This window comes from Neovison vison, chromosome 2 (assembly GCF_020171115.1).
Source record: "Neovison vison isolate M4711 chromosome 2, ASM_NN_V1, whole genome shotgun sequence".
Classification (NCBI taxonomy): domain Eukaryota; kingdom Metazoa; phylum Chordata; class Mammalia; order Carnivora; family Mustelidae; genus Neogale; species Neogale vison.
Window position 1 is genome coordinate 42256320 of NC_058092.1, and position 16357 is coordinate 42272676.

Below are 16357 nucleotides of genomic sequence, written 5' to 3' on the forward strand. Positions count from 1 at the left end.
TTAAGTAATTAAGACAATAAATCTTTCCTCTAAATTAACTGCTTTTTTTATGGAAGCTAATATTTGACAAAAGAATTTTTTCTTTAATCTGTCTGACAGAATTACTCTGAATTACTGATAGATGAATAAAAATTTCAGTCTGTGTTGAAAACAACAGAATTTTAATAGCATACTGATATCCTGATTAAACAACCTTGTTTCCAGAAGTTCGGTAGCATTATGTCTTATTCTCTACTCAGGAACATTCTGACCTACAAGATTTTGCTTTTAAAAAAGGTATTTTTTAATCTACTTTGAGGAAACTAATTAGCAAAAAGAAAAAATGCTAAGTCATTAGTAAATAAACAGCTTACGAATGATGTCTGAATGATTGCTTTAAAGAGCATTAAGAGTACTATATAATTCACAACACGGTAGTATTAAAATCAGTCTAACTTTAATTAAGTACATCACAGAAATGAACAAGAGCAATGACTCATGTCAAGTAAAAAATGAATTTGGATTCTTATATTCAATAAGCATTTGGTAAAATTTAGGAGAAGTGTTTGAATTTCAATAAGCATTCGAGGAAATACATAACACTAACTTACCTTACAATAAATATTCCTTTTAATGGATGATCTGTCAGAAGTAACCTTGGTAACGGTATTATCAGAAGTAAACTTGGAACTTTTCACCTTTCCACAATGCAATCAGGCAAAATAGGCTACTGGGAGAACAAAAGATGCAAATCAATTACAATTTTCACTAAATTCTGCCATTAAAAAAAAACAAAACAAAACTGGAAAATCACTGAGAGTGCTTTGTAGCAAAGGGGTTATCTCCCAGAAAACTGTCTACAACTCCTGCATAATCTAATTATAGGATAAATACCTGATTTGTCACTTCGACTATGATACTTGACTACACCGAAACAATAATCTCATTTTTTTAAACCCCAAATTGGCAAACAGAAGGACTAACGCCATTCCTATAAGGTTCTCATGTATACCTAAGAAAATCAAATCCATGCTCTCAACTCTTAAATCAAGATGATATTTAACCCTACTAAAGCAGGAATCCTCCTTCAAAAACCACTCCAAGATAAAATTTAACGTTCCCTTACTAGCCCATGCACTGTGTTCAATGAGACCAGTACATAAACATATATGTACAAGGGTGGGTGATTTACCCTAAGCTGAGCAAGTAGGGATATTGCAAGAAAGACTATCTGGGCTTGGATGTAAAACTTGCTTCACCCTCGTCTAGCACTCTGCTCCAGGCCTGCTTTTCCAAACCTCAAAAAGGCCAAAGTTGTTATGCCCTCAGACTTACTACACCATTGCTGTTCTCTCTTTTTGCATATCTTTTCAGGGATGGCTCAGGTCCCCGCCTCAACAAAACTTTCTCAGATAGGCCTTCACTGATACCCAATGGAAATTTACCCTCACACCATCTTATACTGTCCCTCGGGGTCATATTTCATTATACCACCCTATGATCAAAGCAGTAACATTACTTTCTTATTTATTGTACTTCCTACGCTAGAATGTTAACTTCCAAAAGCAGGGATCTTGGGACCCTGTCTATCTTGTTTGTAACTGCATTCCCAGATATTAGGTTAAGACTTGGCAATAAAATAGGTGAATGAATGAATGAATGAATGAATGAAAAACAAACTGGTTTTAAAAATCATTAGGGCAGTAGCAAGCGTGGTAAGGGCATAGAACAGCCAGAACCCTTCCAGAACTGCTGTTAGTCATTTAAGCTGGTAAAACCACTTTGAAAAATGGGCAGTAGCAACCAAAGCTAAACAAATGCACATCCTATGACTCAGCAATTTCAACACAATATACCCAACAGAAAAACATCAAAAGACACGAACCAAAATGTATGTAGCCGCACTATACAGCAATGAAATAAACCAACTACAAATGCACAGAGCGGGGGTGGAGGGGATCTCACAAAATAACAATGAGCTAAAGAAATCAGGCACCAGAAGAAATCATACGATATTGATTCCATTCACATAAAGCTTAAAAGTAGATTAAAAGTTACCCATGGTGTTAGAAGTCAGAACAGAAGGTAACCTAAGTGACTGAAAGAGAGCACAGTGGGGAAGGGACATGTTTCTGGAATGCTGGTCCTGTTTCTTTATCTGGAAGCTGGTTACACAAGTATGTTCTCTTCAAGAAAGTTCATTGACCGATACCTTTATGATATCTGCACCTGTCAGTATTTAGTTATTTTTCAATGAAAAGTTCAAACAATTAATCAAGAATCCTTCTATAGAGGCAGCATAAGGATGTCAAGCCTCTTTGTACTGTTACCCTACTTTCTTACTTCAGGACCCAGGACTTCATCTCACGCACCATTAGCAGAGAGATTACCCAAGAGGGATGTTGAATGGGGTGGAAAGGCAGGTCTGACTTGGTGGAGCAAAGGCTTTGCTTCTAGGAGATAACCACAGACAGGCTCTTAATTGCTGCAGATACCACAAATCTTGAACAGACACACCACCCAGTACAGGGTGCCACACCCAAGGAAAATATAAGGGAATTGCGGTAAAAATGATAGCAGGTATGTACTGAGCCAATATGACCGAAAATGTAGCCAAAATTCTATTTATCTCATTTAATGCTCAAAATAACCTAAGTCCAATGCTAGTACATACTAAGTGCACAACAGACTCTCAATAATAAATATTTGCTGAATGAAAGTTAAGTGCTATGAGCACTTCAAAATGATTAACTTGTTCCAATGGCACACAGGATGGCACACTCTTAATTCGAACCCTGAGCAGCCAGATTTCAATGACTCTAAACCACTTCACCTTATAACACCTGTGTAAAAGTGAATAATGTAACATATGCCTGAGACAACATGCTTCTGGTGACCTTACTTCCCAGCCACTAAGTGGGAAGTCAAATGGACCTCAATTTCCTTACCCACAAAATGGGGATGATAATAATAGAAGCTTTCTTTTATTCAACCAACATATATTAACCACCCATTGTGTGCCAGGCACTATTCTTGGATTAAGTGAGAAAATGCAAAATGGCAAATTCACTTCCTCACTCCCTTAATCCCTTGCATTTATTTCTTAAAAAAAAAAAAAAAAGAGAGAGAGAGAGAGAATTTGAGGAATGTTAGGAAATTCACAATTCACACAAAATTTTGCACTTAATTTCAGGGATTCATAAACCTTCTAGCAACACATATTATCCTCTGTTACGTTAAAAACCGTTGCAGAAAGACTTGGTAAATGGTGCTCTCACATCGGAAACCTCCGTTAGCATTCACAAGTACCCCATACCAGCACCAAAGAGGGTACCATTTTTACAGACAACTAAAATCGAAAACTGACATATCTAATCATTGCAGTTTCACAGACAGTAGACCACGATAAGAATCTCACATCTCATGCCTCTAAGTCCAGTGCTTTTTCCAATTATGAAAATTAGAAGGCGCTTCTACTCTAGGGTTAGACTGAAGGAAGTAGAAGACATGCCTTTAGACTTCTATCCTAGAAAGAAGGTGGATGAAAGTCCCGCAATTAAGGGAGCTCACCTAGGAGTAGGTTGGCGGGGAGGCTTGGGTGGGAGCCAGGCCCCTTACTCACAAAAAGCGACCTAGACAAGTCTCTCTGGGCTCAATTGCTACATCCGTAAGATGGGATAATAACTTCTGCTGTTCTGCCTTCCCTGTGGTGCTTGGTTCACGACGCCTCAAAGGAGAAAAAGACGGAAAAGCTTCACAAGGTCAAAGCAGATAGGAGGGATGGTTAAGATCATTAATGGGAATCTCAGGGCGCTGGGGGCAGGGATGCTCACGCTTCTCTGTTGGCTTCCGGTTTCCCGAACTGCAACCCCTCAGTCCCCGACAAAGCGAGAAGCCTTTTACAAATCGGGATGTGGAAAAGAAAAATGCTCCTAATGGGCGTAGAACAATACCTGGCACTTAACAGGGGCTTAGTAAATATCTGCTGAATGAATCAATGAATGACTGAGTCGACAGAAAACTTCTCCAGTCTTGCTGGCTCAGATTCCCCTCCAGCCCCGTAATGCCACACTCACCGGGCGCCGAAGCCCTCTGCTCCCACCGTCTCAGCTCCAAGAGTTCGTGGAGCCGCAGCGACTCTAACCTGCCCCCGCTGGACTCCTCTTACAGCCACTGGGCGCACGCCGGAGTCAAAGCCGGCACCTAGTAGGAAAGAAGGTGGAGAAAAGAAAATTTCGCGCCAAACGCCGTGGCTCCGCCCCCAGGCTGTCCCAGCGTTCCGTCATCAGCCAGTCCTTCAGCCCCGCCCACACGGGAGGGAATGCACGTCGTACGTCCGCCAACGTGCAGCAGCCATCATTGATAAGGTCGGCGACGCTGTTCACGGAAGGAAGTTCCTTTCCTTACAGAATTTCCGGTATCGAGATGGTGGCCTGAGTTCTCTAGAGCGACTTTCTCCACGCTTCGCAGTCCCTCTTAGATGTTTTTTTTAACCTGGATGTGACGCATTGAAGGACCCGACGGAAATAGAACTGAAGGCGTTCTAAAATGGCGAACCGTACGGTGAAGGATGCGCACAGCATCCACGGCACCAATCCTCAGTATCTGGTGGAGAAGATCATTCGGACGAGAATCTATGAGTCCAAGTACTGGAAAGAGGAGTGTTTTGGACTGACGGGTAAGCGGCAGCGCGCGGACCCTCTTCCCCCGCCTTGTGGCCCAGTTCTCTTAACTGTGAGCCACTGGGACTGGCTCCCGGGTGTGTGACTGGAGGGGAATCTGTCATTCAGAAAAATCTGACTTCCTACTGTGTGCGTAGTTTTGTGTTGAGCTTCGGAGACACAGTCTACTGCTGTCTTGTTCTAAAGCGTGTCAGTGCTGGGTTCTCTGGGGGTTTCCATGTTTAATGTAATCTGCAGAGTTCCCAAACACTCAGGGACTCTGAAGTTCTTAAAGGAACTTTAACGTACCCGAAACCCAGTTCAGGGTCTTACTATCCCTAAATCTGGACCATTTGCAGCATTAACACGTTCGGGCCTTAATACAGATATGAGTTCTTCAGAGAAGGCTTCCAGGTAGTCTTTCAATCTTTGAATTCTGGCTCTGCATTTTAGTAGCTCTGTTATACTAGTGAACCATGTCTTCCTCTGCTGTAAAACGAATAATGCCCACCCCAGAAGGTTGCTGTAAGGATTAAATGCCATAAAGTATAAAAAGTATTTGGTATGGTTACAGGTATATATTTTAAGAAGTACTTAGCAGTTGTAGTGGTGGTGCTAGTTGTTAACCACTATTAACTACTCCTGTGCCTGTACTGTTGTTGCCACCACCATTAGCTGTTGTGTCCATAGAAACATCATATTGTTTTTCTCTGAGTCCCTTAAATTTTGGAGTCATGTCAATTTTGGATAAATTTTGGGACCTTTTCTCATTACATAGTTCGCTCCTTGGATGATCTCCACACTGCAGTTACATCTTATATGTAGATGCCTTCAAATTTACCTCTCCATCCCAGATCTCTAAGATCTAAATTCCAAGACATGCCAACTCAGTATGTCCAAAAGTGAACTCATGATCTTTTTCCTCTAATGCTGGATTATGTTCCCTTGATCTATAATTGTATTGCATTCTGCATCTTATTTCAACTATTCACCACACCTAAAAAAATTTTTTTTCTACCTTGCCAGACTGTAAACTCTGTAAGCATTGTAATTTTGTCCTTCTTTTCCCTCTACCTACATCTCCAGTATTTAGTACCTGGCTATAAATTTGATTCTCACTATAGCCCTGAAACTTTGTACTTTTATTATTCAGATTTGAATTGACAGTCTAAAAAGGAAGTAAGGTAAAATGGCTTGCCCTAAGTTCACACAGCTAGGGTTTGCTTTTGAAAACAATTGTGGAAGGTTATTATCCCCCTTCTATAAATGACATTTGCCCATTATGTAGCTATTGAATCATTTGCTGTTATTCTTTTAACTCAGAATCTGGCTGTTTTTCTCCAGACATAATGGTGATAGGCATGGACTCTGAAGTTAAGAATGCTTAGATTTAAATGCAGCCCCTGCTCCTCTCTGACTGTGGACCTTGAGCAAGTCACTTAACCTTTCTTAGCCTTCATTTTCCCTTAGCTGAAAACAGCCTCAGTGCAGGAACTTCATGGCTAATTGCATTAAATGAGATAATATGACATGCTTAGCAGAGTATCTGGCATATACTCATCTTTCAGTATATATTGGCTGTTCTTATTATTACTATTAATACACAGTTGTTCTTATATTAAATAGTTGATTAGTATTCAGGAGCACCAAAGCTTGAACTAGCTTATCACCACTTCAGACTGGGATAAGCTTGGCCCTAATGTGTTTGAGATGCCACTTTGTTTTTGCTTTTCTTTTCAGCTGAACTTGTAGTCGATAAAGCCATGGAGTTGAGGTTTGTGGGTGGTGTCTATGGTGGCAACATAAAGCCAACTCCCTTTCTGTGTTTGACCTTGAAGATGCTTCAGATTCAGCCTGAGAAGGATATCATTGTAGAATTTATAAAAAATGAAGATTTCAAGTGAGTAAAATGTTGATTTGCTAATATAAAAGCTTCAATTTCAGTGTCCAGAATTTGGCTTTGGTTAAGAGGAGTGAAAGCAATGCATCTTGTTATTTTGCGTGTTCTGATTGTATTGATCTTCTCTGTTACATTCTCAGTCCTGGTAACTACCCCTTGCCCCCAAAAAGCATATCACAAGTTCACTGAACATATATTAAGCAGAAGTGAGTGCCTAGTATGTTGGTAGTACTGGATGCTCAAAGATGAAGAAAACTACATAATGTGGTAGATAAGTGGGAAAACTTTGGTGTAGGTGGAGGTTCATGTCCAGGCTCGTGTCCAGCCATGTCCAGCCACTGTGACCTTGGAGAAGTTACATTTTGTGAGCTTTACTTTCTTTACTTGTAAAATGGAGATGATGATACCAATTCAAGATTGCTGTGAAGGTTAAAGAAGATAGTGCTGTATATCTCACAATACAGGGCCTATGCATGGCTAATATCCCCAAAATATCTGCTGCTCATATTCTTTTATTTTTTTATTCTCAAGGAGTTTACAGACAAGTACAGGAGGCAGACTGTAGAGTAGATTTATGTGTTACCCTCTAAGGGATTTACATGTAATAATTTAACCTTCACAAGAACCCTGCAGAATTATTATCCGTGTTACACAGGGGAGGAAACTTGGCACAGATGAAGTAATTTCCTCAAGGTCAAACAGCTAGTAAGTGGCAAAGCTGGCTTCAGTGTTCAGATTCTTTTCTACTCCATTCTGTTTGTCATATAAAGAAACTGTTCAATTTCAGATGTCTACTTGTTATTCTAAGTGGAGAATTTGAGTGGGTAGTTGGATAGAGGAGAAAAGAAAAAGGAAATCTTACAAAACGTTAACAGCTAGAGAACAGCTCTTACTAGGCACTTACTATGTGCTATATGCTATGCTTAGCACTTTACACAGATTTCTCACTAAACCAGGCCAGCAAATTCGGTACTATTATCTGCATTTTACAAGGATTGAGATAGCAAGTAACTTACCTTATGTAACAAAGCCAGTAAGTAGTGGAATCAGAATTGTAACCCAAAGGACTTTGACTTTTTTTTTTTTTTTTTTCAGAACCAGCATGCTGTGCTGCCTAGCAACAGTTTATATATTCACATCTATATGTATTATTTCTTGTAGTGTTAAGTAAACATACCTTATATGTTATTATTAAATTCAGTATTTCATTTCTTACAGTAATTCTATGAGGTAAACAGGTTCTGTCTTCATGTTATACAAGATATAACAGACTCTGAAAGTTGAGCAACATGTCCCAAGTTCCTGTAGCCAGTAAGTGGTAGAATGGGAACTTGTAACCCAGGACTCCGTATTTTACCTTTCCCTGCCTCACATTTCCTCTAAAATTGCAGTTCTCTCATCTGCAAAGAAGAGAAAGAACTTGTACATCCACTGCTGTCATGAGAAAAGCCAGGTATGAAACTCAAGAACTTTTTAGGATGGCTTATTTTACTGTCCTCTATCTGTCAGGTACGTGCGTATGTTGGGAGCCCTTTACATGAGGCTGACAGGCACTGCAATTGATTGCTACAAGTACTTAGAGCCTCTCTACAACGACTATCGAAAAATCAAAAGTCAGAACCGAAATGGGGGTGAGTATGGTACCAATTGTTTTGACCTTCCTCCCTGAACCAGTTTTTATTTCAACAATATCTCTATCTTCACATTGTAACATACACTGTGAATGCTCTTCATCCTTTTTGTTACTGTCTTCATTTCAGTTTTTCCCCTGCTGCATGGAGTACTCCATTAGACTCCTAGCTTCCTGTTGGTCTTACCCAACCTACCCCTGCCTGCCTGCCTTGCATTATGTGTGCCCTCCACATGTGTTCCATCCCATATGATCTGCCTCCATAATGACCTATGAAAAAGCCTTCCCCAAACCTCCCAAAGTTAGTTTTCCATATGTTCCATCATCACTGTTATTTTTAATGGCCTCTTTTCTAGTGCTGTACTACTCACCACAGTATAGATTAAGTATACTCATACTTACGTAGGAATCCTACTGAAAAATAGTAAGTATATCCAAAGGGGGCAGCTCCATATATTTTACAAAGATCTTTTCTGTGGTAGAGGGGGATTCAGTGTAATGCAATCAAAACCTTTTTCTTCTCACTGTTGTAACAGAAGATTAGTAACATTTGCCTTCTACCTCTACATGTAACATTAAGCAGGTCAAGAATTTGGTATTTTTGGTTAAGAATTTGGTATTTTACTGTAAACTTTTATTCACTTATTAAGTGCCAGTGTGATGCCAGGTATTGTGCTATGTACTGGAAATAAGATGGTGAACAAGATGGACATGGTCATGGCCATCATGGATGTTTAAAACTTATGTTTATAAACATAAACTTATGTTTATATTGTTAAATTGAGATGGGGTTTTTCAGCCTGTTGATAATTTGATCCAGATGATTCTATTGTGGGGGGCTGTCCAGCCCATTGTAGGATACTTGGCCGTGTCCCTGGTCTCTATCCACTAGATGTCAGGAGCAACCCCACTAGTTGTGGGTGGCAAAGTTAACCCGTTTGAGAACCACTGAACTAAGGTAATGTTCACTATAAAAATTCTGAAAAGCTATTACTTCGTTTACCATATAAGGTACATGCTCTATATTTAGAAACACTGTGGGTTCACATGAGAAGTTGTACTTGACTTACAGGGTCTGTTCAAGAACATCAGCCCTTGGTGCCCGGGTGGCTCAGTCAGTTAAGCATCTGCCTTCGGCTTAGGTCATGATCCCAGGGTCCTGGGATTGAGTCCTGCTTCAGGCTCCCTGCTGAGTTTGCTTCTTCCTCTCTCATGTTCTCCCTCCCTGCCACTCATGTTCTCATGTTCTCTCTCTCTCTCTCTTTCTTATGCGGGTCTCTCTCAAATAAAATCTTAAAAAAAAAAAAAAAGAACATTACCCCTATACAGTTCAGAACTGTTTGTGCTTCCTTTTGTGTTGTGTCTCCTGCTAATTGGGACAGCTTCACTCATTCTTTTATGCCCAGCTCCAAGAAGGGGCCTGGCATATAGATGCCCTCAGTAAAGGTGAGCTGAATGAAGGTAAGTGATGAGGACAAGGCTATCAATGGCTGTAGTTTGAGCCCACGTCTGTCAGTAATCCCTTCTCTGTAACTGCCAGACTGAATGGCTTTACTAGTAAATGTGCAGGGAAGGGAGGCGCCAGAGGATTCACACTTTCTATACCAAGTACTTTTTATATATAGACATTTTACATATAGAGACTTACACTTCTTTTATTTGTTGGCTATATAAACTTATTTCCAAGTTGCCTGAGCTTATGATTGTTCTTCCAGAGTTTGAACTGATGCATGTAGATGAGTTTATTGATGAACTGCTCCACAGTGAAAGAGTCTGTGACATCATTCTACCCCGGCTACAGGTAAGAGATAAAGATGTCTTATCAGAGTTGCCCTTCTCTCCCCAAGACAGGGAGACAGACAAGTATACATATACAATAAAACACTGAAGACCATGGATGTCAGGGGTCCTCTTTTTTCCCCCACACAAGGGTCATCTTAATAAATAGTCTTTTAAACGTATGAAAAAGGTAATTGGGAGAGGAAAACAGATAAAGTATATGAAGGGTAGGGCTTTAAAAGTGAGTAACACAGGAAGACTTTCTTGTTTAAAATGTTATATGAAGGAAACTGTAAGATGTAAAACAGATAAGAGGGTCACGAATAGCAGATAAAATCTTAACCCCTTAAATGTCACCTTTATAACCCTGCTCCTTTTCCTAGTAATAAATGATTATCCATGAAGCGCCTTTCAGGAATGGGTTTTGCAGAGTATTATTTTAAAACTACTGCTGTAAAGTACAAAGGGAAAAGTGATACAGTAGGTTACCAAAGGAGAAAGGGAATGAATGATCTATAAAATGGAGAAATGATGGAGCAGGGAATTAGAAGATTAAGTTTCTGTTGTTATAGCTGACTAGCTGTGGAACCTGGTTTTCTTTTCCCATCTATAAAATGGGGAAATTAGGCTACTTCCGTGGTCTTTAAACTACTCTGTGGGACTGCTTTAAGGCTGCTGAGAGGAATAAGAGGAGACAGCCCCACATATTCCAACCAGAGTAGCTCCTTTTTTTCTAATTACATATTGGGCTTGAGAGTGAGATTTCACTTGAACAAGAGATTTTTTTTTTCCTTTTAAATGGCTTTATTAAGGTACAGTTGACATACATTAAACACAAATTTAAAGTGTGTACAATTTTGTAAGCTTTGCCGTATGTATATACCCTTGAAACTGTCCTCACAATCAAGAATAGTGAACAAGGCCCCCTGACTCTCATCATACTTTTCTGTAGAAACGCTATGTGCTAGAGGAAGCTGAGCAGCTAGAGCCCCGGGTTAGCGCCTTAGAAGAGGACATGGATGATGTGGAGTCCAGTGAAGAGGAGGAAGAGGAGGATGAGAAGGTCAGTACCTGGGAGCTTAAGGGCTGAAGGAGGGATAATTATTGGGAGGGGATGGGAGAATGGTCCTTCCCTGTTTTGTTTACAATTTAATTTTTAATTTTCTTTAGCAAAAAATACAATATTTATTGTTAAGAGTATAGGCATTGGAGTTAAATCTCAGCTCTCCATAATCTTGTGCAAATTAATGTCAGTCTTTTCCTTTATAAAGCAAGGAGAATGATACCTTTCTCTTACAATTTTACAATTGTATGATTATTAGACGATACATATAAAGCCTTCCACATACACTTGGACATTATAATTGACTCACAGCTGGTAGCTATTAAAACAAATACTTGGAACAAAAATGATACTGTTTAGAGTTGAACCTGTCCTAAGGAGTAAGCTTAGTTTAGGGGAAGGAAAAACCTACTACATAATCATGTTCTTTACTAGTTAAAATGCTGAAAACTTGAAAGCAACCTAGCTGTCAGGGAGCAGTCAGGTAAACTATCATCAACTCAACAGACTATTAGCCAAAGCTGTTATAAAAAGTATATGATAATGTGGAAATACATATGATTAGAAAAGAAGGATCTGAAACTATTCTATGTATCCAAAAAGGCTAGGGGGAAATACAAGAAATGCTGGTTTGTGGATACTAGATGTAAATGGGAAGTGTAGCTCTGAGCCATTAGGCTCCCTTCAAGGTGAATGCAAAAGGAAGCATTATCTTAGTTCATAAATTTAAAGCCAAGCAATGCTGAGGTGCTCTTCTGTGGTTAGTGAACCAAAAGTAGGTATTCTGTTTTTCCTTTTTTTTAATGGAAAATTTCAGTCACTTACCAAAGTGGAGAGAATGTGCCTCCCTTTACCCACTGTCTAGCCTCTTTATCAACTCGGCCATTTTACATATTTCTGTACCAAATTGTCCCCACCCCACAATTGTCTTGACACAGATCACAACCATCATATATTGCATTCATATTTCAGAAAAGGCCTAAACATGATGCCGCTTGTCACCCCCACATCAACAGTAATTTCTTAAAATCAAATATTCAGTATTAAAACTAAAATTATACTAGAACTAGAATTTATATAAAACGAGACAAGGAAAAAAATATTCACATTTCCCCAATTGTCCTATATTTTTTAACAGTTTAAAATAGTTTGAGTGGTCCACAAATCAAGTCCTATTATTCTGTACGGATTTTTATAATCTATTTTTTTTTTTAATTGTGTCCCTGTGAGGTCACTTAGCATGTTCACTTGTCCCTTGTTATCTTCTATAAACTAATTCTTAAGAGCTGGATGCTAAATTGCATTTGAGGTTTTTGTAGGTTTTGGAGTAGAGCAACACTACTTCATACTACCGATGTCTGTTCCCCCCAGGGTGAGCAAAGCCTGCCTCTCTTTTTGTTGTATTAGGAGCCACTGTGCCTAGATGATCTCTACCTAGACCCATTAGGGGTTGTGAAATGGTGATATTCTAGTTCTTTTTTTTTTTTTTAATCATTTGTTACCTATAACACTGCTATAAAGAGAAATCTCCTAAATCAGTATTTAGTTTTTCATAGGTACAGTTGATATAGAAAAGGTAAATATAGGATTATTTCTCAATCAGTTTTTTAAATAATGAGCTGACACCATAGTATCCTCCCAGTGTGATGAGCTTTTGTCCTTGGTAACATTATAAACTCAAGGATTTAAGCAGATTGGATGTGTTTTTGAACCATCATAGTCCTTGTTGATGCTGAAATTGTCCCCTTTGGCAAATGGGGGGTGGTTCCCAAGTTGACACGAGACTGATAGAATCATCGTAGTCTCGGATACCTTGTCTTCTGATGTATGTTCTGTTCATATTTTGTAAGCTGCTGTCCCCAACCTGAAATTTGCCATTTTCCCAGGGAGCCCTTGCTTTCATTTACAGGGAAAATGATACTTAGATACCACAATCTGGGCACTATAAATGCTCACTGATAGGGTTTGGTCTGCCTTTCTTGGTCTCTAGAGTTGGCAGACCCAGAGGAAAATTTTAAAATTAAAGTACACTTTATACAATCTTACTGATTTTACATCTGTATCTCCTTTCACATTGAGAATCTAGCTTCTGAAGGAGAAATGCACAGTTACTTAGCTCTGACTTCTCACAGTCGCATTCTTCTCACAAAGTCCCAGAATAATGGTACCAACACTGGAACAATAAGGGGAATACTGGAAACAGTTCAGTTTTTTGTTTTTTTTTTTAAGATTTATGTATTTATTTGACAGAGAGAAATCACAAGTAGATGGAGAGGCAGGCAGAGAGAGAGAGGGAAGCAGGCTCCCCTGCCGAGCAGAGAGCCCGATGCGGGACTCAATCCCAGGACCCCGAGATCATGACCTGAGCCGAAGGCAGCGGCTTAACCCACTGAGCCACCCAGGCGCCCCCAGTTCAGTTTTTTTATTTGGAGGTTTTGTCCTTAGGGTTATCTATGTATTCATTGTGTTTAAAGTCACTTGAAGGTAGAATTTGGGACAGGATAAGGAGCGCGTACGTACTGTCCCTAAGTGGTTCTCTGTAAGTCTGTGCTCATCACTGACCTACCATACATTTCTTTTCCAGTTGGAGAGAGTGCCATCACCTGATCACCGCCGGAGAAGCTACCGAGACTTAGACAAGCCCCGTCGTTCTCCCACATTGCGCTATAGGAGGAGTAGGAGCCGGTCTCCCAGAAGGTAAGGCCCTACTCTTTGGCCTCTGTTTGCCCAATGTAGTAATTGCTATAAAACAACCCACAAAAACCTCTATGTCAGACGATAACTTTTTATTTAGTTCATAAGTCTGCAGTCAGTGATTTCAGCTGGGCTTGGATAGGCAGTTTAAGTTCATGAACCTATTTTGTGATCATCTATTGGCTACTATAGGATGGCTTTTAATGAGGCAACTAATTAATGGGGCAACTCTTCTCTGTGTGTATGTGTCTCTCACTCTAGGCTGGGTTAGGTATGGTCTCAGGGCAGTGGCAGAATTCAAGAGCAGAAAAGCTCAATGATGCAAATTTCCTTCCAGTATCATGTTGGTATCACATATGCAAATAGCCTATTGGCCAAAGCAGGTCACATGACCAACCCCAGACTTAGATTGGGAGGGTGCTAATAAAAAGTTTCAGGACTAAAGTCATGGATAACAGAAATGGGTGAAGAATTGGAGCAATGTTTGGAATCTACAACTGCAGTGCACCTACTAAGGTTCTTTCTCTTTTCTTTTTGTACAGGCGGAGTCGATCTCCTAAAAGGAGGAGGTGGGTCTTTGGTTGATTTGTAATGAAAGACAGGGCTTTGGGAAAGGAGGGTGCTGTTGTGGTGAGTATAATGTCAGGTAAAGGGATCTGACCAATCATTTCCATAGCCCCTCCCCTCGCCGAGAAAGGCATCGGAGCAAAAGCCCAAGACGTCACCGCAGCAGATCTCGTGATAGACGGCACAGATCCCGCTCCAAGTCCCCAGGTACAGCATTTGGGCCTTTTGCTATTGGTGGTCTTAAAGAAATACAGTAAGTGCTTAGCCTCACTCCTGCTTAAAAGGAAGTGAGAATAGAGTTCACATCTTTACTTCCTCTTACAAGCTTTGCTGAAAGAAGGATGAACTTCAGTTCTTTCATCTGAAATTACAGAAATAAGATCTTTCATAGTGGTAAAGAATATTCAACATGATGTTTGTGAAATTAGCCATAACCCCTGAATGCATATGAAGTGCGTTCAGTTCTTCTGACACTCCCCCATAAACACACACAGTTCAGAAAGGTGCTACCAAGAGGTGTGTCTAGCATAAGCCAAAAAAAGTACACCAATGAAAGGGATTGGGGGGAAGTGAAAATGACAGCGGAGGTGGTGGTGGACAGAATAACACTCATCCGGTGGCCTCTTCTTCCCCAGGTCATCACCGTAGTCACAGACATAGGAGCCACTCAAAGTCTCCTGAAAGGTATGGACCAACCTTTAAGAATTTCTTCTTAATTCAGAAATCAAAGTTCCAATCACACAACTAAGTTAGACCTGAAATTTTGTTTTGATGGGGTATTTAAGAATTTCTCTTTTTTACATTATAAAATTGGCCCATTGTCCTAAGAATTACTAGAATTATATATCTGTTTTATGTTATTTTGTTTTTTCCTTGTAGAATTGCAGCTTTGATAGTGGGCATGAGCTTTGGTCTCAGGAGACCTGTGGTTAAATCCCAACTTCAGACACTTAACAGCTGAGTGACATTGGACAAATCACTTTCTTTTGATAAACTTTAATTAGAAATTATTGCTATATGCTAGACACTGTCAGGTGTACTCTTAACCTAGAGATCATTTCCTCAGTGGTAAAGTTTGGATAGTAATACCTTACTCAGTGTTGCTCTAAGACCTAACACCAAGCACATTTAATGAATATTGGGTATCTTCTCTATCCACATCAGTATCAGCATACCCCATCTTACTCAAAAGTTCTTGCCTAGCTCCTTGAACAGCTGTTATTAAATTTATGTTAATTTATGATTCATATGTGTTACCATTTCAGATCTAAGAAAAGCCACAAGAAGAGCCGGAGAGGGAATGAGTAATGGACTCTGTTTGGTTTTAGTCCAAATGGCCACCTGTGGATCCGAAGGCATCTATGTGGAAGGATTAAGATCTACTCCCCAGGCAGCTATGAGAATATTTTAGCTCTTTTTAAACAAGTTTCTCCACTTTTTTTCCCTTATATGAAAGAGGTGCTGAGTTTTGTATCTGAGTCATATTCCATATTTGAGGGATAGTGCTTCCCAAGGGCTGCTTTGGACCCCTTTGTGCAACCAACCTTGACGGTACTCAAATTTATAAGGTTAGAAAGGACTTGAGGGGTGGAGAGGATGAATGATGAGGATGGATGTAGCTGCCTGTTGACCCTTTTGTTATTAAATTTTATACACTCATTTTCCATTTCTCTGTAGTTTAGTTTTGTTTTGCTCCATGATGGGAAATGTTCTGAGAATCCTGAGATTTGTGCTGCTGTTATTACACTCAAAAACCAAATCAGTAAAAACCTATTACCTCCATTTCTCCCTCTCCCCAGCAGGACCATGTAGTAATAATAACATGAGAACTGACAAGTTAGCAGCAGCTTTGTAAGAAGAAAAGAATGCATTCAAATATAAGACTTCTCTGGATCATTTAATCCAATTGCATCGAACAGTTCAAACAATGAAACTTAATACCTTTTACACAACATTCTTAAATGATATTTCTTCTTCCCCAGGAGCCTTGAATTCGAGGTTATGGTGCTCAGCCTTTATCTTGTAAGCACTGACATTATCCAAGTATATCAGTAGCAGTAGTGCAACAAGACTGAAAAAAGAGG

At 39.8% G+C, this 16357-nt stretch overlaps 2 protein-coding genes across 4 annotated transcripts in view; one reads left to right on the forward strand and one right to left on the reverse strand.

Annotated features, from left to right (window-relative positions):
- The window catches only part of ORC1 (origin recognition complex subunit 1), a 29032-nt gene extending 24845 nt beyond the window's left edge, over positions 1-4187 (reverse strand). For 2 of the 3 annotated variants that reach the window (XM_044238231.1, XM_044238233.1), the window contains exons 1-2: positions 4056-4187; positions 591-709 (exon numbers count right to left, since the gene is read on the reverse strand). The gene's annotated coding sequence lies outside the window, so the exon portion shown is untranslated. The remainder of the gene's footprint in view (positions 1-590; positions 710-4055) is intronic. The other variant, XM_044238232.1, reaches the window with a different exon arrangement.
- A 164-nt stretch (positions 4188-4351) lies between these two features.
- Positions 4352-15932, forward strand: PRPF38A (pre-mRNA processing factor 38A). The gene is made up of 10 exons (XM_044238234.1): positions 4352-4657; positions 6381-6540; positions 8050-8171; positions 9886-9971; positions 10902-11012; positions 13597-13709; positions 14249-14275; positions 14383-14480; positions 14909-14957; positions 15539-15932. Exons 1-10 carry the CDS (start codon positions 4528-4530, stop codon positions 15579-15581), a joined length of 939 nt encoding a protein of 312 aa, XP_044094169.1. The 5' UTR covers positions 4352-4527; the 3' UTR covers positions 15582-15932.
- Positions 15933-16357: the final 425 nt, after the last annotated feature.

Coding starts and splice junctions, on each gene's coding strand:
- PRPF38A (XM_044238234.1), top strand. CDS start 4,528: ATGGCGAACCGTACGGTGAAGGATGCGCACAGCATCCACGGCACCAAT. Junction 6,541..8,049: donor ATAAAAAATGAAGATTTCAA/GTGAGTAAAATG, acceptor TCTATCTGTCAG/GTACGTGCGTATGTTGGGAG. Junction 9,972..10,901: donor TCATTCTACCCCGGCTACAG/GTAAGAGATAAA, acceptor ACTTTTCTGTAG/AAACGCTATGTGCTAGAGGA.